General features: G+C 40.6%; 1 protein-coding gene across 3 annotated transcripts in view; it reads left to right on the top strand.

The window, feature by feature from the left end:
* Positions 1-218: 218 nt before the first annotated feature.
* Positions 219-22,919, top strand: part of LOC115565954 (single-stranded DNA-binding protein 3) — a 43,190-nt gene continuing 20,489 nt past the window's right edge. Inside the window, exons 1-4 of one of the 3 annotated variants that reach the window (XM_030391647.1) lie at positions 219-473; positions 9,087-9,159; positions 9,789-9,850; positions 15,444-15,528. In XM_030391647.1, the coding sequence (XP_030247507.1) occupies positions 418-473; positions 9,087-9,159; positions 9,789-9,850; positions 15,444-15,528 (276 nt within the window). In that variant the 5' untranslated portion in view covers positions 219-417. The remainder of the gene's footprint in view (positions 474-9,086; positions 9,160-9,788; positions 9,851-15,443; positions 15,529-22,919) is intronic. The other 2 variants (XM_030391648.1, XM_030391646.1) reach the window with 2 other exon arrangements.

Here is a 22,919-nt window from a genome sequence, read left to right as displayed (position 1 = left end):
TGCAACGCAAGGCCTGAACTTGAAAGAGTCCAGAAGGGAACTTGAACTTGAAGCGAAGTCGACTGAGAAAACTGAGACACTGTCGCTTTAAGAAGCCCCCACCGTTTCACAACAGGGGGGGCGTGAGCTGAATCCAGGAACAGCGATTGAAAAAAAAAAAAAAAAAAAAAAAAAAAAAAGCTCCACCAGTGGACTGTTTCAAGTTCCCCCCGGCTGAAACCCTGCCTGATTTGTGGGCAATGTTGGGGATGTAGAAAAAAAAAAAAAAAAAAAAAGGAAACCGGAGCAAAGAGAGCGCAAGGGAGAAATAGGGAGACAACACTAACTGGGTAGCTATGGAGATAGTAGGTTTTCCTGGTAGCTTTCTTTGACAGGTGTCGAGTGGGATAAAACAAAGTGTCAGAACAGCCTCCCAAGATGTACGGCAAGGGCAAAGGAGCTGTGGTCCCCTCCGATAGCCAAGCAAGAGAAAAGTAAGTAAATTATTGCACTGTCACAAGAGAAACCAAGCCAACAAGAGTGTGCTGCTAGCTGGCTAAACTTGCTAACTGATGTGAGGCAGTCACTCCACCGGAGAGCACGCGTGTTCCTCCTGCGAGCTCTGGTGTTATTATTATTTTTTTTTTAATTTTTGATTTTTGCTAACATGCGAGCAGCGAAAAGTGATGCTGCGATAGTTTATTCGCCTCTTCCATCCTCCCAACTTAAAACGCAAGGCATGGCTGCTAAGTTAGCCCGAGCGGCTAGCCCGTGCACTGCCAGTTTCACTCTTGCTCTCTTTTTTTTTTCTTTCTTGCTTCTCTCTCGTGCCAGTGGCAGTTTCTTTTTATTTAAAGTTGCAACCCGCTCGAACGTTGCGGGGAGCGGTTATGCCCGCACGTGTGTTTTTTAATTTTTATTTTGCGGGGGTATAAACGCGTTAAAATGTAGTTGCACTCCCGGTGAATTGTCTGCGAGGAGCGTTGCTGGGGATCCCACTTCGGTCCCAGTGAGAGAGAGAGAGAGGGGGGAACAATGCATTGTAGCTAGCTTGGCTTTTGTGTCGCCCCGCTCGAGCAGCGGCAAGTAAAAATAGGATACAGCTGTTTGTTGGGATTTGGTTTAACGTTCTTTAACGGTTCCCCCGGTGCTACCGAGCGTTCCACGCCGGTTGTACTTTGTCTACGCTGTATGCGTGTGTGCGTCCGGTCAGCGGAGAGCCGCCGCCGCCGTCGCCACGGTCTCCGCTGCGCCTCATAACTTTTGTGGCCCGTACGGATTTGCCTTCCAGTCACCCCCGAGTTGTGCGAGTGGCTGCCGGGGATCGACTCCGAGCAGCTGCCCGTAGAAGGAGACCCAGATGTGGGCTATATTATCTCTAAGTGGCCGGTTTGTCAGGAAGCTCAGGCGGTGTTAGCTTGTGGAGCTGTAGCCTCTCTTGTCGATCCCTTTGTCTGCATGCCACCGTCTCCATGCCTGTTGTTCGCCCAGGATGGATGCATGCCGCACGTTTTCTCCCCCAGCAATTCAAACAACCCGCACTGACTCCAAATCAGTCCGAAAATGTGTCTTGATTTACTAACAAACTTTTCGGTGCTTTTAATTCTGAAAAATTAAAAGCCAGCATATGCAGGGGGGAACTTCCTTTGCTGATGGCCACTGTTAACAAAGCCAACTAAACCCTGCACACGCTTTCATTCAACTTTTATTTGCTGTCTTAATGCTTCATGCTGGTCCCTGTTCCACTACAGCCGAATAACCCAGAGGTGAGAGCATCCACACAGGTGAATGCTCGTGGCTTTATTCCCTCACAGTGGATGGTTCGAACACCAGCGAATGCTCACTCGCTCACTGACTGGCTGGACCAGTCAGCAGATTGGGCTACTGGAGTGGGACAGAGTTGTCAGACTCCTGTGCATGTTTGCCTCGTTTACCTCCCCGAAGGTCTCGCCTATGCCGTGATCCCACACTCTTTCTCTACCTCTTTCTCCATCTGCCTCCTAACTCTCACTTCCCATCCTTTGCTGCTCCTCAAAGTCCTCATCCCTCGCTTCGCTGTTGAATTATTGAGACGGACTGAAGCAGCTGCTCTCAGCTTTGCGTCAGAGTTGAGAGAGACGGAAGGAAAGGGGAGAGACAGAAGAGAGGAGAGAGATACGGTGGGCAGACTCATCCATGTTTAAAGAGGGGGTTTTGTCAGGGGCCTCGGGCAGGATGTCAGGTGTGCTGTTGATGTACGTCGGGGAGGTTTCTCACTCTTTGGGAGTAAGCGTATGCACGCTGTGATGTCCCATCTCAGAACGTGAGGTGGGGCGGCGGGAGGGAGGTCAGGAGGTCACCTCACATGGTGTGGCGGAGGGTGAAAATTTAGTTTCAGCATGTGAGACTCGGGGAAGTGCATAAATCATATGAGAGTAGAATCTGGTTCCAGCAGTGAAACTTTGGTGTCATCAGGCTGTATCACCTTAAAACTAAAGAGAAATAACTGCTGGCACTATCGTTCAGATTTTTTTTTATCCTCCTTTATGAATATAATTTCATATTCTGGCTGTCAAAAGCAACCATGACATCCTCTTTCCCTCTCCATCCTGACTCGACTGCTCCTCTGATCCCCTGTACCTCCTACTGATTCCTCCTCTATAAAAATGGGGCATGCCCCCTCTTATGTTCGAGGCAAAAAAATTGTTTCCCTCTCCTTTACCCCGCTGTCCTATAGAAGCTCCTTCTCCTCCACCACCTCCTCCTTCTAAAACTTCTCTTCCTTCTCTATGAGCTAGCTTCTGAGCTTTAATAATGCAGGAGGCCAGGTGCACGCACACGCAGCCCCTTTTGCAACCCACACGATAACACACATACACACACACACCACACATAAAAATTTCATTGAAGGCCTCTTGAGGGGGGGATCTGCAGTGTGATCCTCCTATCCCCAGACACAAGACCACGTCTAACCATTCTCTTCTTGTCAAACTCCTATAGAAAGCTGCACATGTATTAAAGCAGGTTGGTAAACCTGCAGTGTACAGGGAGATGTAAACTATCAATATTTGAGGCAAGCGCTGTTTCCTAAAGCTTCCTCTGAGTCTTTTCCAGTTATCTCAAAACTGTTCAAATCCGTACAGATGCAGGGAATCTATAGGCGTTAAAGTGTGATTAGCAAACTGTGTGTGTGTGTGTGCTGTTCAGGTGTGTGGCCCAATGCTAGACTGACCTGCGAGTGGCAGTGACTTTACACTCTACACCAGCGGTCGCGTAGAGCTTTGTGACCTACAAATTGGTAGGAGCCTCAGAAAGTGGTCAGATTCCCCTGGCTAAAGTGGTAAAGCGTGTGTGTGTGTGTACGTGCGTGTGTGTGAGAACTGCAGTCTTTAGCCTCTCAGGGGCATCGGCCAATTGTACCACAACCAACCTGTCCCACTGTCTTGTGTTGAATTGAGCAAGTCAATGAAGTCAGGGTGGATTCTGCTGTTAGGTATTTCATAGTTGTGCAGGACAGTACATTTATCTAGAGTTGAATAACGTCAACCAGTGTAAATCACTCCAGGAAGTTTAGAATTCATGGCTGCCTTGGCTTTTGTTTGTTTGTTTGTTCATCTGGATGTCTGCGTGTGCTTGTATGTTTTCTTATCTTGGTGGCTATCTGACAGAGGGGAACACCCATAGCTATTTATTACCCTCCAAGAAAGATGGTCCTTTGTACATATACAGAGACACATTGTACTGCTCATTGAAACTATTATCACTTTTGCACACGTTTGGTACGTACGTTCTGCGCCTGCATGAGAGGAAATAACTCTCGATACCATGAGGTGGCGGTAGTCTCACTCAGACTCCAGACTGTTAATATAAAACTGGAGCCCGACTGACATATCGGTGGGCTGATATTATTGGCCGATATTGGCACAGATATATATATATATATATATATATATATATATATATATATATATATATATATATATATATATATATATATATATATATATATATATATATATATATATATTAATATATATATATATATATTTATATATATATATATTATATATATATATATATATATATATATATATATATTATTAGTATTGCTTATGGGTTTCACGATATGCGTTGACAAACATGCTTTGTGTAATTGACAATAATTAAATTCCCACTAATGTTTTTGTCGGCACTTAAGACAACGACGTTTGTAGTTAAACTGTAAACTACCATGCTTACGTTACATATCTGTCAGAAGTCTTTTATAACCACATTGAGGGATCATTGCAGTGATTATATTAGTATCATCATTTTCTACTTGCTTATATCGGCCACAAAATCCTGTATCAGTCAGGCTCTCTACACAAGTCGTTGTTATGATAAAGCAGGGTTTGCCTCTAATTTTTCACACCATTCTTGCTAATATTGCCATTTAATTTTGAATACTGTATGTCTGATTAAAAATTTGATGAGGAAGCGAGGGCTAAAAAAATAAATAGGAAATGGTGTTAAATGGATGAAATCATAGATATTATAGCAAGAGGGTCTCCTTTTTTCCCTGTTTCTCTTCTTGTGGATCCAATTGCTTAGCTTAACAGCCAATCAGAGTGATTTGTCTCATCAACAGGCTACCTATTCTTCTTGCTCACTTGACCTGAAAACCGCCAACAAGGTGTGCGAAATACTGCATAAATGCAGACATCCACCAACATCCACAATATTGGCACGTAGTGTGTCAGGGCCCTTAGACTGTACATGTAAAAAAACAAACAAAAAACTAAAAAATAGTCCAACATGCTCATACAATTTCCCAGAGTCAAATTTCTTGTTTTGTCCAACACACAGTGACAAAGTAAAGCTGCAAATCAATACATTAAAGAAAATGGAACATGTTCATGTTTCACATATAAAAAAAGTAATTTTCTTTCACTCGACTAATTGATTTATCGACTGATCGTTGCAGCTCTATTGAATGCATGTTACATATAAACTATAGAACTATGAATAATTGCATTACACATGTACCAAGCAAAGTTTTATTTTCTGTGGGCACTCTGTCTCTCTCTTTGGGACAATCACTTAAATGACTTTCAAATGTCAAAAGCTGCCAATGAAATTAGTATCTATAACATAACACACAAGCTGGTTCAACAAGCTTATGCTCAGACCAGGTCATGAGGGGGTCATGACGGCAGATCTAATGCCATTGACCCATTAAACCACTGTTTCAGGCTACACTAAAGAGCAGTCATATTGACCAGCAGTGTGCAGTTTTAGATGTGTATTTCATTGCGCATGTAGTGGACAGCCTTGAAAGTTTATCTGTGGTTGTGTCTGAAGTATTAGCAATGTCCTACTTTATCGTATGCACCAAATACACTGCGCATTAGTGTGTGCCCCTGAGTATGTGGCGTGCAGATTACTTTGACGTCATATAGAACCGATCATGTGTCACACTTGATTAAAACCTGGAACAAACACATTTAATCGTCATATTCTTTCATCATGTTCTTTTGGTTGTGTGCACTTATATCTGCCAGCTGCTGCCCCTCCTGCTGTGATGATGTTCAGAAAATGCCCCCTGACTGCGTCGTGTCTATGCGAAGGACAAGGTGTGATCATGTAGCAACCGTCGGCGCAAACTACAGTTATTGTCTGTTTGCTTATTCATATTTTTTTACAGACTACATTTGCATACTAACAATGCATATTTTAAACCGGTGCATATCATTAGTAGTAAGAACGGGTCAGGCACAGACCGTCTCTCCATCACAACACTCTACAGTAGTAGTTTCTGCCATTTCTGTTGCTCCCATGTGCTCGCCTCATCTGAAGCATGATTCAAGACATTCAGCAGAAATAGTAATGAAGCGAGTGGATTCTCGTCTTTAACCTCACACGAAAGTGTGCAGTGCATTTCTTTACCATGTGGACTATTATCAGTAGGACTTTAATCTGTTGATTTATTTTCTAGATTAATCACTTCGTAGTTTGGTCTATAAAATATCAGAAAATGGTGAAAAATGTTGATCAGTATTTCTCAAAGCAAGAGGAAGTTCTTTGCTGCCTTGTTTTGACCACAACCCAAATATACTGTTTACTCTCATAGAGTAGTAAAGACACTTTTATCTTCTAAAACCAATTAATTGTTTATCAAAATAGTTGGCGATAATTTAACAGTTGACAACTAATTGACCTAACATTGCAGCTTTGATTAACTGAATAGACTGATAGATTAAAATCTTAAGAATTTAGAATGGTCTTTGCTGTGATTAGAGCTACAGCTAACAATTATTATTGTCGGTTAATCAAGTAACTTCTTAAATAAATCTTTCATACAGTAAAACATTAGAAAACCATGAAAAATGCCCATCATTAGCCTACGGTACAATAAAACGTAATTGCATTCCTGTTGCAACAGTTCCCAAATGTAAAATTTTCTCCATTGTAAAGTGTCAAATTCTCTTTTGTGAACCTGTAGTCATCAAATTTGGGCCTACGTGCCAACCCCAATTGGTAGCAGATTAATTTTCTTCAATTGATCATCCTTGCATTTTAGTTTGTGTTTCCCATATTTAATCCCAAGCCGTCAGTCCTAAGGAGGTTTAACAATGGAGTAACGTATATTTCTTCATAGCTGCAGCCCGAAGTTTGACCCTGTCGCTGAGAATCGTGGTGATGATGCAGTAACATATAAATAATTTCTACTTTGACAAACTGTGCACAGTTATTAAAAACCAGCCCATTTAATTTCCTTAGAACACAAAGATAGTGAGCTTATCAGCTTCCTATCCAACATTTTAACTGTCCCACTATACATCATGGTAAGAGGCTTAAATGCGCTTAAATAGACCTTCATCCCACCATTCAGCAGAACAATTCTGTGGAAGTCAGCACTGTGACGGCAAATTGGCTGTTAGTGGTTAAAACCAAACTGCACAACAGCCTTATTATCTCAGAACCATGTTTCATTGATCAGCTCATTGACTAATGATGGGGACTATGACACTGAGCTACTGTCCTTCTCATTAGGACCTTATTGGCCTGTCAGAGGACTGTCTGCTCTGGGCACACAGGGCACTGTCATATCCACGCTGCCGGTCGATTGATGGTCCATTAACAGCCTATTAAACACGACTAAGTGAAGGCGTTAGGAGTACAATGTTGGGCCAATGGGGGTTTCCCACTCCACAGCATGGTTCTTGTGTGTGTTAATAGACCCTGGTGGATTGTCGTTATCAAGTGTGTCTGGCCTGTTATAATAGCAGTTATTTAAAAAAAAAAAAAAAAAATCTGAGAGCTTTCAAAGTATTGTCAGAATTGGAGGGAATGCGTGTTGTATGCAGCTATTTCTGTCAGAAACCTGGTGAGTTCAGTCAGAACACATTATTTCTCACACAGGTCGACAGGTGTTTTTCAGCTTCAGCTGTGATTTGACGATACAGGATGCTTAGGTTTAGTAAGATGCACTGTACAGTAGTGGGAAAACTATACAGGACACAGACTTGCTGCTGGGATCATGGAGCTGTTTATTGCTTTGTACTTGCTTTGGAGGTACTCTGGAGATTCACCTGCTGGAACCTAGAGCCAATTTTGGTTCCTTTGCTTCCTTTACCCCCTAAATAGAGCTGCTGTGTTAAGATACAATAAATTAATTTAGATAAATTCTGTTCATTTGTTAATTTCTGGGGGAATAATGCATGAATCTTGATGAACTCTCTACTGAGGGCCATTCAAGTTGACAATTTCTTTTGACATTTTATAGACTAGCTGCCCTCAGTCTCTGCTTTCAAGGTAGTATTGTACTTTAGGAGTAAGTTTGGAACTATCAAAGTGAAGGTAATTGTACTGAATGTTGCTAACTGGTCACACACAAGCTGTACAAATTGACTAAAGCATTAATTCTGGAAGCATACATCAGTTTCTGCAAGTATTAATATTACAACTGGGGTAGGGAAGCTCTTTACAATCATTGATGTTGAAATTGCAGTCATACATTCTCCATTTATTGAGATACAAACGATCTAAATAAACTCAACATACAACAAAAAAACGCTATTGGCTTATTGTTTCAGTAGGTTATATACTGAAGAAAAAAACACTTGCTCATCCTGTGTACTGTGATGAAGGGCATCTTGACTCTTCTACCATTTTCAATCCCTCCTGCCACCTCTGCACATCTCCCATTCAAACATCTTGCATCTCAGCAACAGCTGTGCTTCCACTTTCAGTATAGTATCTTTGAAACCTGTACCTACGTGTACTGAAACCCTGAATTTGTTTTGTTTAACCACCATAGACAGCACACTTAAATGAAGGCGGGGTTTTAACTGGCTTCCTGGCTCAACCCATCTCACTTCCAGCAGTTGGAAATAAACAGACACGATTTTTCTTGGTCATGAGAAGCTGCAGCATTTATTGACACTGACACATTCTGACCTATGCTGTACATTTACTGCCAGATTGACAACTTACTGCCGCCCTTTTCCTCTGCTCCGCTCATGTTACCCGTCACTATTCTGCCACGCTCACTTGCTCAGCCACACAATCGCTATATGAAACATCATTACATTAAGAAGAATAACTTTGCTGAAAAAGACAGGAGCCTTTGGGAAATCCCACATCAGATGCTTCCAGTTCTCTCTGACCAATCAGTGATCTGCAGCGTTTTATTTCTACCTTTAGTCTCAGCACACAGAGTTGACAAAAACAGGATGTACTGGATTGGTTCTGTGGGTACCATTTACATCTTTTGTCAGTGGAACTGCAGCAATAACCGCTCTAATGTATAATGAACTGAACTGAATTAGACTAGACTGCTCGATGGAAATGTGGCTATGAGTGCTTTTTATCCATTGTTGGTCTGCCAATATCTTTCACTATTTGTATGTGGTTAAATCTTAAAAGAAAGCACTAAACTTTTAGTCTATGAAAGATTCCTTACTATTATCTCAAGAGACCTATAGTTTCTTCTATTTTAGCCCCTCTGTAGTTCTTCTATTTTTTCTTTTTGGTAAAAACTACTGTGTTTGGTTGGTTTTTGGTTCATTTGTGTTTTTGTCATTAGAGTGGTCTTGAGAAATAAGGACGAGTTTGGCCTCTAACAATTTATTTCTTTTGCATTTCAGGTTGGCGTTATATGTGTACGAGTACCTGCTACATGTGGGAGCACAGAAGTCCGCACAGACCTTCCTGTCTGAGGTAAGATCCACAACTCTTAACAATGTTTTTAGAGTTTAGACAAAGAAAACAGTTGTACACTCACAAGCTACGTGTTTGATTACCTTTTTTAATCATTTCTTTATTCATCAAACTGTACATACTATAACCAGGCAGCTTTACTGGATGTTTACAACAACTTGTATCGTCAGTGCAAACATGCAAAACATGATTACAGAGCGTAAGGTGTTCCATCAATATTTCAAAAGGAAATCCTATAAAGTTACACCAGATCATGCTCACAGCCTGCCATGGTGCAGAAACAACTGATGCAGTTGTCTGTAGGCATGTGTGTTGTAAGTATGCATTTCTAAGCCTCTTAACAGAACCTTTGGGTGTAAACAGGTCAATGAATTGAGCTGTTGTCTGAATCCAAAACACATTTAACATCTTAATAAAAGGAATAAGGGCAGAAAGACTTAACAGAAAGAAGAGAGTCAGGAAAATGGAGATCGGTAGAGCCAGAAAAGATGCCCATCTTCACGTCGGAGGCCATTGACAGTTTGAGACTGACTGATTATATGTTCTTAACCCCTGGACCTGCAGACATAATCCTCTCTCTAGTGGCTGCAAGTGACTTTTCTCTCTTCCACTCCTCTCCTCTCCTTCAGATTCGATGGGAGAAGAATATTACATTAGGGGAGCCCCCTGGATTCCTCCATTCGTGGTGGTGGTGAGTGTCATTTTTTCCGAGTATGAAATAAGCTAGTTTTGTCTGGTTTTGATATTGTCAGTCTATGCATTTAATTTCCTTTGGTGTGTAAACAGTACTGTCTCGAGCTGTATATTCTAAAGGGTCATTAATGCTCAACTTTAGATACAGATATGGACGGAGCCCTCTGTCCGTAGTCTGCATTCATTTCGTCAAATATTTTTTTCTGAAAGCTCATGGATACCAATACCTCTGGTAATCATGGGGGGCAGTGTAGCAGTTTGGCCAATAGTTGAAGCGGAAACAACCACAGGACAAGTAGTAGACATTTTAAAAATGGTGGAACTTTTTGAGGAGAGGTATTGTGAATTGTTGAGAAGTTTTGAAGTTTTGTATGATGTTTCTTTGCCCGAAAGAGAACAGTTACTACAGAACAGCTGGGAGGCAATAGGACGGGAATTAAATGTTAGTTAGATGGCCCGTACAAGACCGATTTTGACTCTGAGCGGTGCCCTCAAGTAGTTGTATTGCTTGACATCAATGCATACGTTCAGGATGCTCGGAAGTATGTGGGCAGTGACGGTTATGTTGTTGAAAATGGTTCTATCTGTTTTCGTACATAAAGGGATCATAAATTAGCCTTAAGGCTGCAACCAGCAATTACATTGATAATCAATTAATCTGCCAATTATTTTCTAAATTAATCCATGAGTCATTCAATTTATAAAATGTCAAAGCCCAGTTTAACATCTCCAAATTTCAACCAACAGGCTAAAACCCCCGAACTCTCTATTTACTGCCATAAGTAACAAGAAAAGCAGCAAACCCTTCTCTTTAAGAAGCTGGAACCGGCAAATGTTTGACATTTCTGATAGAAAAAATTTACTGAAATGATAAATCAATTACCAAAAATGTTCGCTATGAATTTAAAAAAATTTCTCCGATGAACTAATTGATTATTTTACAATCCGTTGCAGCTGTAGTGTACCCTCCCCTCCCGGCACATGCGCACTCATCCTGACCCTACATAATTCATCGCCGTCATATGCACAAACAGTAGCTTCATTTTCATGGTCCGAAGGCTCATGAAACAGCCATTATTCAAATTTGAATATTAGGGGTGGTGAAAAAAATCGATTATTGATGAATCGCGATTATAATATTGACGATTATGATTCGATTATTAAATTTACAAAAATCGCTTAAATATTTTTTTGTATTATTTTTTATTTTATTTTTTTTTAAATGGTAATACAAATTGGAGTCCTCCTCTTACTGGCTTCCGCTACATGGTCCACAGTCTGGAGCCAAGATATGTTATTCCATCCCGGAGCTTTTTCACACTTAAATCGATTCCAAATCTTTACAAGGAGACAAACCTTTCCGTGCAAGTGTCCCTCAACTCTGCTCACAGTCTCATATGTGACCGTTACAGCTCATTATGTCAGCAGTTAATGGAAGCTAATGTCCTACGTACTTCAGACGAAAGCTATGGATGATAGCCACACAAGCGCAAATATGTGTGAGTTTCTCAAAGCAATGGCAGACAAGTGGGGAACAGAGAAACACGCCCTGGTTCTCGTCACCAACAATGCTTCTAACATGAGTCCGGCTGCTGAGCTTGGCAGCTTTCTTTTAACAGTGAAACACTACATTTAAAACAAATTGAAAAATAATGATTTTGATATTACAGTTACACTATACAATATTGAAGGTGCTGTGAGGTGTTACTCAAAAGATAAGTAAAATAATTCAGCAGCTGACTGATGTTAAATGGAAGATCAATAATTGTTAATAATTGAAAATCGAATTGATAATCGTTAATAATCGAAAATCGATTTGTAATCCAATCGAGACTTCAATAATCGGAATCGAATCGGGAAATTGGGCCGATTAACCACCCCTATTGAATATATTAAGCTAATATTTCATGTACACACTTGGATATTAATTTACTTGAAAAATGCCAAATTTGAAATAATTGATGGTATTTGTGCTCAGTCATGATTAAGAGTGACTCTTATGGATTGGAGGTGATGTGAAGTCTCAGCTTTGGGGTTGAACAGACTAACCGAGGGCGTGACCCCCTCCCTCCATGTCTTCTCCCCCTCCTCCAGTTCTCCATCCCTTCACCCCCGGTCCTGAAACAATAGATCCAGATGGTTAGGGAATGGACCGACCCCCCCCCCCCCCCGCTCCCTCTACTCCCCTCCCCCTCCTCACCCTCTCGTCACCCTTTGTGTGCCCCCCCACCTCCCACTTTTCTCCTTTGTTCATGTGGGAGAGGGATTCTTAGCAGATTAACCCGTTGCATTCCATCTTCCTTTGTGCCACCTCTTCATCCGCTGTCTTCCTCCTTCCCCCAACACCTCCTCCTGTCATTTCTGCCCCTGGCTAAGATTTGACTTTAAGGGTCATCACCTCAAGCACTGATCAACAGATTCACTTTTTGGTTTTTTGAGAAATCAGGACGAGGCAGGAAATCACACAACACATTTAAAAGCACTAAATATATATGTCACTTTTACATACAGCTGGTCAGTGATTAGATTTCTAAACTACCTACAAGATTTTAAAATACATTTAGAATATATTGGCGATTCACTGCAGGTTCAGCCGGCTGCTGTCTGTATTTCCACTGCAGTCTAAAGGCAGGCAAAGATGAGGCAAATTAGACCACTGACGTATGAAAAGCAGCAACTGTTTTGACACGCCATTTTTGCTCGAGACTGCTGTCCATCTGTCGCATACTCTCTTCTGTATCTCCATGTCACTGTGTTGAACAAAAAAGAAGCAGATTTTAAAACATGATGTGTGAAATGCAATGCTGCGAGTACTCAACCAATCAGTAATGTGCAGCGCTGCAAGCCCCACCCCTAAAGTTGCTGTACATCTGGAAAGTACTAACCCCCAACTTTTAACGGGGGCAAAACCATGTTCCTTGAACTTAATTTTGACCCTGGTCCATGCAGTGGAAACTACCGGTTGACTGATTAGCTAAAGTAACAAAGTAACTAAATCAATTAAATGTGGTTGAGTTGAACTGTCAAGTAGCAGAAAATGTAGATTGTAAAGTATCTCAAAAATGTACTTAAGTACAGTTCTTAATTGTATTTTGTTTTGACCCTAAGATTTGTATTTATACTGGAAATGTATATCCAGAATTGGTCTTGATAAAACCATGTCGGTTGATCCCTTGTGGAATGCATCAAATTCCTCCTAAGGCTCCTCGTCCCTTTGGAAAGTTGTATATGATGCTACTTGTCAGTCCATTAACAGCATGCCTCATATGTGTTTCGGTAGTGTTTGTACAGCAGTGAAGGTCTGTGGCACAGAGGTGCTCAAATAATATTAGTAGGATCAATACATTATAAGTTTCTTTTAAGCTCATTTTTTCTTAAGAAGATACAGTACAGGTAGATACAATATCACATTTTCCTTTTAAATCAAATAACAAAAAATGCTCACCACACAAGACTTTAGCCAAACGACCTTACCTTACTTCTTCCTTCCTCAGAAAGATTAGAGCACAGCTACAAAACCTGGAGTGAGAATAAGTTTGCTGTGTTGCTGAAGGACACTGATTTTGAATGAGTACAGCACATATTACAAAGGAACAAATATTTAAAAAGTTGTGGGTGTAAAATTACAGACCTGTAAATATACCCTTAAATGCTCTTAAAAAGTACAATCTCTATTGTAACTTTTCACCTTAGGGGGGAGTCTCTGCTGAGTCAGATGAATAAACGCCAGGCCTATAGAGCGCCATCAGCAATATGAGAGCAAGGACATGTTTTAATAAAGAGAAAATGAAGGAACAGAATAATAATATGCGAGCATAGAAACCTGGGTAAATCTAAAGAAAGTTGTAGCTTTTGTTCTATTGCGGACTTAAATCCAGATTTAGGTTCTTTCTTTCACATATGGGGAAAAATATAGAATAAAGTATAAAATGATGGTCTCTTGTATAAGCTCCCTCTAAAGAAGTGCTTTATTCCTCTTATTGGCACAGACTTCATCTTTCAACTGTGAGCAAACTAGTCATTTTTCCTTTTCTTCTCCTCCTCTCTTTGTTCAGGCTTGTAGTGAAAAGGAGATTATTTTTTTTTTGACTGGATGGTTTAAATCTTGTACCCTCAAAGTATTTCTCACTGTTGATGTGTCCTTGAGCATCACACTTACATCCTTTATCATGCGCAGCTCAACAATGCACTTCGGTCCTCCTCATGAAAGTAATACCTAAACTTTTGAGATCCAAATAGTCAATAAATTCCACTTTGTGTAGTAAAACTGCAGCTCGAGGGGAGTTTGTGATTTCATAGCAGGACTCTACTTAACCTCTAAAATATCTCTGCATCTTGTAAAACAGAGGTGTATGAAAAAATTCCAGATGTTTGGGATTCAACATGTCTGTGCATTGCAGATTGCCAGGACATGTGAAGTGGCTGCCTGATTAGTCTTCTCGTTAGCCATGTTGCTGTTTTCCTCAGTTTGCAGCACTTCCACTAAATCAATGCTAAAAGACTGATTCAATTAAGGCCTCTTACACAGGTAGCACACAGGCAGTCAGTGCTGCCGTTAGGTGTGTGTCTGTGATTTTTACCACTTAGCAGAAGGTTGTATGGAAACAGTTTATGTGTACACTTACTGGCCACTTCATTAGATACAACAGTACTGCCATGATTTCTGCCTTTACAAAGATTGTAATGTTCACTTTTGATTGACACTGTCAAAGACAACATCACCACCCACTGTTGGGGTTGTAATAACCAGTTTCATAACAATTCAATATTATATTGATTCTTTGGAAAATGATACAATAATTGCCAGAAGCTGACACCACTTCCTTTTCTGCTTTTGGCCATGAAAGAAAAACAACACATAAATAAAGTTTACTTACTTTAACAGAAGTAATAACATTAGGTTTAGTGAGAACTATCAAGGAGACTAAACAAATTTCAAATTAAAGGTGCGTCATAAAGTTTATGATATGGAACGATGTTGTCACTTTGCATCGATGATATTGGATCATTGATCCTTAAATCGATATATGGATCTGAAGTGAAAGCTTGTGACACCCCTACACACAGAGAGCTCAATAATGATGATGAAGTAGACCATGTCAACAAAAAGTGACAGTGTGTAAGCCTTATAGAACTAGAATTCATAGAAGAGCTGTCGGATTGGATTGCATGACATTGTAGTGTAACTGAGAAAGTGGCCGGTGCCTGTTTCAGCTCTCGGAAGGACCAAATCAACAAATTCAAGTGATGGCTAGTAAAAGAGAGTATTATATGCATCATGTTTAGGATTAAGTAACAGTCAAAGTTAAGGGTGATGAAATGGATGCAGTCAATGAAAGGACTGCAAGTAAGTATTGTGTGTGTGTGTGTGTGTGTGTGTGTGTGTTTTGAGTGAGTGAGAGGCTGATTGAGGGGGTCGACTCTGGCATTGTGTCCCTCTTACAGTGAGGCTCAAGTGTATAAGAGGCAGTTTAAGAGTGCTAGGGAGATTGTGAGTGTGTTTGAATGGGTTATGAATAGCTGTTATACATTTGCTTGTATTGCTCTGTTTGCTAACCTTTGACCTCTCCCCCCCTCCCCCCCCATTTCAGTGTATTCTGGGATTTGTATTGTGCGGCTCCAGACCGAAGGGAGACATGCGAGCACTCCAGTGAGGCCAAGGCCTTCCATGACTACGTAAGTGACAGAAAAACACTCTTTACTCACTGTGGAATCAGGTGTTTGTTTCACTGTATGGCTGCTTGAAACAGGCATGTAAACACTGAATTATGTTTTTACTCATGGGACGAAGAGGATAATGTGCATCTCAAAGACAAGGAATATACTCATTAGCAAACTTTGAAAATTTTTCTCAGACTACTAGATATTCCGAAGCACTACAAACTAATTTGATGACACAAATAATTATGTTAATGTAAAAAACCATACTACATATTTGTGTCATTTTGCCATATTTGTGTTTTCAGGGAGTAGGGCTGTAACTAACACTTCTTTATGGATGAAACTACAAATTACTGTCTTAATTAGTAGATTAATTGGCTCAAATTGATGTGCTTAGATTCCCATTTTCTTCTTACCAATGCTCCAAAACCTGATGATCTGTTGCATCAAACCAAATACTCCTAATCTCTGAAGTATCAGTTAATGAGAAGACAGTGTTGTACCAAGTGGTTAACTTTGCAAAGGCAAAGAGTTCAGAAATAAACAAGCACTTTGAAAGTGAAAAGGAGCAGAAAACACAAAGAACAAAATAAGTTAAGGTAGAGAAAATAAATGTGTTTGGTCTCTTGAAGAACTAGTCGTGCGTGTTGTTAGGATCAGATTTTGTTAAATGGAAGTTGTGCTGGTTCAAAGATTGTGACACTGAAAAGGACACAACGTAGCTACTTAGCCAGCAGTTTTTGCCTTCAGCTTCACAGAATTGCCTCAACTTCAGTCTTGAAGGTTTTATCTACAAAGGCTTGTGGCTTTTGACTTTTTTTTTTATATTTTCAATCCTTGGAGGTTTTGTGTTGATTTAAATGATGATCTCAATTCTGAGTCTTGCCGTCGAAGGACTGAGGATATTGTATACGTTACAGATTGTAGGATGTGTGGTGATTTTTGTCTTTATCAGTAAAATTAACTTGGAAAAGCTCAAAGGCAAACCAGGCACTCCAATTATGATACAGATTTGTCAAAATAGAAGGGATATACTAAATAAGCTTTATAGTGGTTAACAACGGTTGCTTTCAGCTCTAATTGAGATCTAGTGACAAAACATGTTGCGTTTTTTAAATGTATATATGATTTAGCCACAATAATAAAAGCTTTTCAATATCATTCTTTTGTTACGAGTCTCCAGAGCCTTCTGGTATATTAAGTACTCTTCATTCCGATTTCCAAGAGCACTCATTGCAATTTTTTAGCTATGTAGTATTACATAGAGCAACCAGTTATCATTTTTCCTTGAGTGAGAAAATCATGAACAATGATTTATTCAAGATCATGTAGGTTTAAGTGTTTTTTTTGTTGTTTTTTTCTGTGTGCATCCTTGAGGAATTATTTGCTTCCTTTGGGCGTTTGAAGGAGAAATTCTTCCTTTCCCTCGGCTTGCTGCTCTCTGAGATCAGAGGTCAGAGGTCAGCAGCCTTATTCCTGATGTGTAGGGTTTCAGTGTCTTGCCCAAGGACACTTCAGCAGGTTAGCTGCTTGCTGTCAGAGGTCTCTTTCACAATAAAATCTTAACAACAACCACTCCAACATACAGCCTAATAATACTGTAAACAACTGTCTTATTCTCTACTCAAAGGAGAAACTGTAACTGTATCCACTTGTGTGTAAATGTCATGTGTTGTGATTGACACTGTGCGTCCTCTCTGGCCAAGACAGTGTGGCAGTGTATGTGTGTGCGTGCATGTGTGTGTGTGTGCTGTATAGTGTGGGGAGATAATGGAATAGAGTTCTAATCCGGTAATCCCAGCACTGGGCCGAGGCTAAGCCAGGGATTTGTGTGTGTGCGTGCGTGTGTGTGTGTGTGTGTGTGTGTGTGTGTGTGTGTGTGTGTGTGTGTGTGTTTTGGACAGGGGGCATCTTTGGCAACCAGCCCATAGAAGGAGGGTGGAGGGGCTCCCACCCTCAGTGCCAGAGTGCCAGTCAACTGTGTGTGTGTATGACTGTACAAACCTAGATGGGTGTGCTACACGTTTTTTTGCTGTCTGCTCCGAACAGTGATAAAGCGAAGGAGACGGGACTGGTTTAATTTTGGCTCCAGCCCCCTGAGGCTAGTCTCTGAGCACAGGTCCTTTCTACCGGTTTCAAAAGAACGAGCCGGGTGGAGGCATCGGGAAGAAAAAAAAAACAATATTTCACCTCACCTCAAAAGAGTTTTTCAGTCTTTTGAGGATTGCTAGATTGCAGGCCAGCATTTAAGAGGCATTATCACAGTTCTCTGCTGGATGCAGGAAAGGTTTACAGTTACAGCTAAGGCAACTTTCTTCCACAAGTCCTGACATTGGATATTAAAAGTAATGCAGGGACTGTTGGACTGTAGAAGTTCATGTCCAGTGTTTGGTTTCATATGATTTTATTCATATCATTATTTTGATGTGTTTGTTGTTAATCATTTCTCTGTGACACTTCACAAAATCTTTACTTTATACTTCCACGAACAGATGCAACAAGGACAGATTTAGCAAAAGTGTGCAGGTGCTTCTTATTTTTGTCGGGGTGGGACGCTTTCACTATAACCCAAATTAAGGCTGTATCATTGAGTAATCAAGTGCAACATTCAAATTGCAGAAGCTGCCATTATTTGGAAAAGTGAGTTTCCTAACTAATCGTGAATCATATTGCAATCACAATACATTTAAAATGTACCCCAACATGATTTTATTTGTACCATATTGTGCAGCTCCCATTCAAATTTTGCACAAGTGTTGAAAACATTTGCAGATTTAGTCAAAGAAAATGCAAATGAACATGCATGTCTGTACACTCCTGGAGTATATGCAAATATGAGGAGTAGGGCGCATCTATACAGAAATCTGCTGGCACAAATGTTACAGTTGGCTGCCATTTAAACTATTGCATGAGAAGAGTGCAGCAAGATGACGTAATGTAGAGCGCTAGTCAAACTTCAAATGGTGAAAAATAATAGAGAATGTCATAGAAATGTCGTAGTTGTGTTTGCTTTGTCCACAGCCCAAAGATATTCATTTTTTTGCCATAGCAGCTTCTTAAATGGAAATATTTTCTGGTTTCTGTCCTCCTCTATCAGAAAATTCAGAGCTTTTAAGAATTAGTCAAACAGATAATCAAAATAATGGCCGATCAATTTAATAGCAACAAATTGATTATTCAGTCCCTCTCTATTACAGACATGCAACCTGTGATAAGCGTGCACAAATGCACATTGCTTGGTTGCACATAATGAACATAACACGATTACATTATAAAAGTATAGAAACAGGCGCTAATGAATGTACAGTATTAAATCGGCTGCCATCACTGTGTCAACCTGCAGTTAGGTTGTTGATGCTTCACTTTCTCTACACATCTGCCGACATTTATCACTTCTCTCACACTCCAACCCCTCTTCTTTACATCATGTTTCTTCTCCAACACCTCCACATCTGCATCTTACCTCCATCATACCGCCTCTCCTCTTCCCTCCCACCCTCTTTACTATATCTCTTACTCTCTCCTACCCCCCGCCCCCCACTCATCTCACTCGCCTTATCGCTCACTCCCTCTCACTAACTCTCCTCCTCCTTTCCCGCTCTCCCTCCATCTCTTCGCTGACCCCCTTCTCCCTCACCACCACTACTACCTCTGCTCCCAAGAGAAGATTGATTGGCTAATCTAGCTGTTTACCCACAATGCCTAGTAGTGCCGAGGAGGAGAGGGCAGCGTTAGACAGCATGAAGAAACGAGCGAGAGACAGTTTAGGTATTTGAAAATGGAGCTGAGTGGGCAAATGTCAAAGTGGTGAGAGAAGGGGGCAAAATGGAAAATAGACTTTTGTCTTTTAATTAAATGAGTCATGAGGTTTATGTGCCTTTTTAAATTCATAACACTAAAGGCAGCTTTAGTTAACATTAAATTGGGCGTTTGGGTATGGGCTATTTTAGGAAAATAAGAGCTTATATTTTGGTAAAGTAATGCCTCCAACCCATTGCAAATTATACTTGATAGTACTTATTTTGAAGAGATTGAGACAGCAGTGCAATACATATTAATTGTCACAAGTATGCAACAATCTCATCTGCCTCTCTGAATCCACCTTTTCCAGGCACTAACAGTAGCACAAAGCCCTGGAAACCTTTCCTGTGTACATTTCAGGGGTTTTCAGTACCTTCTGATGTCCTTACAGGATGGTGTCATTTTAGTTTTTCCTTTGCCTTAAATGCTCATGAAATATTTACACCCAGCTGTATTAGTTACAGTTAACGGCCGTCTGTTATGCTTGCAGGTTTGGTTTACCCACCAGAAGTCAGTTTTCAGACAAGTCCATTGAAACTGGCTCCCTTCACTAACATTATCCAGCAATTTTCTGACGTTCCTTTAAAGCCAAAATAATCCTAATCACTTTTGAATCAAAAGAAGCTCATTGCTCCCAAAAGACGGTTGCATGCATTCAGCCTTAATCTCTGTTCTGCCTCTTCTCTCCACCAGCAGTTTCAGTGTGCTGTAATAAAAAAAAAAACGGTGACAAGAGCTCCATTAAACTTGATAATTAGCTGCGTGATAAAGTTGGGAAATACTGCGATACACATGTTGAACAGCCTGATGTGTTAGAAGAGTGAAGGCAGCAATTTGTCGCTTTTGTGTTGAAACCTGGGAAGGAATGTGAAACTGCAGTGGAACAGATTACTGTAGCTTCACACTGTGGGAAATGCATGAGGGATGGAAAACAAAGTTATTGAGTTATATAGGTGATATTCTCCAAAGTTTCACACTGATTCAAAAAGTTTGCCAATACTAGCAGATATTTGTCTAATTTTGTGAATCATTCATTTTTTACTTGATATAATTATGAGGCAGGAGAGCACTTGTGTGGATTTTTTTTGGCCACTTCCGCTCCACACCAGGTCATTTGGTCATCTTTTAATTAATCATTTTTGGTTGAACTTACCCTTTTCGCATACATTCATACTTTAATATGACTAAACCCCTGCATGAACACAAATATGTAGGTGGTGTAGAAAGGGCAAGTGTTTAGGGTTCTGATTAGGATTGTTACTCTCCATCACCTGAAAGCTGTCCAGGTAGCAAAATGTTGAAAGTTTGATGTGTGTAGACAAGTAAGGTGCCATTTTGTTATTTACGTTTTAACAAGAAGAATAGTAACGTCAGCAGTTATGTTCAACTGTTGATGCCAGAGTGTGGAGAAGATCTCCTGTTGTAGCCGAAGTGATATTCTGGTTCACAGTTGTTCTCCATATTCTTGTCTTTCGCCTTCTCTGCCTTCCCTCTGGAGTGTTGGCTAAGTGGATGTTGTGTCTGCAGCATGTATTAGTGCTGTCATCCGGTGGTGTGTGTGCATGTGTGTTTGCTTGTGCACGAGTCCGCCCGTCTGGTTCAGCACCGCTACCTTGGCAGCGGCGTTTGGGGAAGCGTGTGTTTGTGTGTGTGTGTGTGTTCGGTGTGCCAGTTTAGAGGACCAGCTGGGCTTTCAGAGATTGTGTGTGTGAGTGCATTTGTTTGTCAGACGTGACGGTGAGAGTAGCAGCCGTATCCTGTTGCTCCAGAGCGAAACACACTTGTTTTGACTGGGCTGATAAATTAGCTAGATCGCCACAGTCAGCTATTTTTCCTCCACACACTCCTCTCACTCTCTTTTCCATCCTCACTCCTTCACCTTCTCCTCCCCCCTCTTACTCTCCCTCTCTCTGTGCGCTAAGGACAGCAGGTCAAGGAGACAGTGATGAGGTACATATCAGTGTGAACCAGAATGTAGATTAGTACCCACTCCAGGCAGGGACACACATAAATACAGACACACACACGGATACGTTGCCCATCTCTTCCTACCTCTCCCTTCTCTCCATCCACTGTTTATGTCTCTGTCTTTATCCCTGTGAAAGGTATCAGGCGGAGGTCAATAATGTGTTGAGCACTATTGATCTGTCCGGTAGGTCCTATGGGTGAGGGAGAGAAAGGGAGAGGGAAATGGAGAGGGAGGGATCAATGCTATTCTGTATAGCACATCTACATACTGTACTGTAGCAGCCAATCAGATCATTAGTCTTTTGTTCTCTGATAGATTATTCATCAACGTTGTAGGTTTGTACTAAAACGGAAAAGCAAACACAACATGGTGTCCACACAGGGAGCCACCACGTCAGTGTTTGAATATTGGTGCCACAGGGAGGTGGATATCATTCATTACGCGATAGAAGCAGAGTTAATGTTAATAGGAATCAAATGTTGTTGCTTTATGTTAGTTGTCTGCAGCTTTTTTTGCCTGAAGCGAGATCTAAACCTGCTTCCTGCAAGCTAAACCAGACAAGCTCCCTCAGACCTGGAAGTAATATAATCAAATACATTATTTCTGGTGATTCTTGATTATCTTGATTATTCTGCGTAGTTGCGTATTATCCTATAAAGATCTTTGTCTGCAAAAGAATAGTATTACCTTGGGACCTCTAGTAATTTCTAATGACCGCAGAAAATGTCTGTGATCTTAACCCAATGCAAATCTGCCATGTGTGGTATTTACAAACACAGAGGTTATGTGATATTACACACATGCAAACTTCAAATGTGATTCTGGGCTGCGTTTCTTCTTTGACATCAGAAAATGATTCTAGTCAGACAGAACAAGTACAAAATTTGAACTGTTTTAACATTTAAAATGCATGACAGAGAAGTTCAGGAGTAACAAAAGGTTGGTCCTAACTGAGTGCAACCACAAAGCTTCTTTTACTTGATCTAAATGAGCTGCGAATGTTTATAACACTTACCGTAAGTGAGCATATGAACTCTAAACTATATTTTGTAATATGACTGCTAAAGAAGAGACACTCTGCTTCTGCAAGTTGGTGTTACACAGAGCCTTGACCTCATAACCAGGAGAGAATGTCCTTAAATATGATTTAAAATACTGTGTTTGCTATCCTGTGCAAATGTGTCGCACACAACACTAACAAGGTCCCCTGGTAATACTAGTCCCAAACAAATGGGGCTTAAGTCGACTCAAAGCAGGTAATTTTTTATTTTGCAAAGCGGGAACCAGTTTATTTGTGGCAGATAAATTGACTATCAAAATTATCGCCAATTGATTTTATTTCAGATCTGTCTACTAATGTACTGATTAATGCTTTATCAGGAGATGTTTTATTCATTTAACTGTCTTTATTTATTGTTGATGGAGGACACATGCAGGGTACCAGATTTGAACATTGTGGCTACAAGCTATGGCCACCAGGAGAGCAGATGAAGGTTTGAGTCTGATGTGTCATTACAAAAAGTAGAAATGGGTGGATGATTCCAGTCAAACCATGAAGTGCACAGGGTCAGATGACATGATCTGCTCCATCTTAGTTATATTCAGCTTTTTATGTTGTGGCAAATAAAACCATAAT

This window comes from Sparus aurata, chromosome 16, assembly GCF_900880675.1.
Source record: "Sparus aurata chromosome 16, fSpaAur1.1, whole genome shotgun sequence".
Lineage (NCBI taxonomy): Eukaryota > Metazoa > Chordata > Actinopteri > Spariformes > Sparidae > Sparus > Sparus aurata.
The sequence above is the reverse complement of the archived record's forward strand: the minus strand, read 5'-3'. Positions and strand labels throughout refer to the sequence as shown.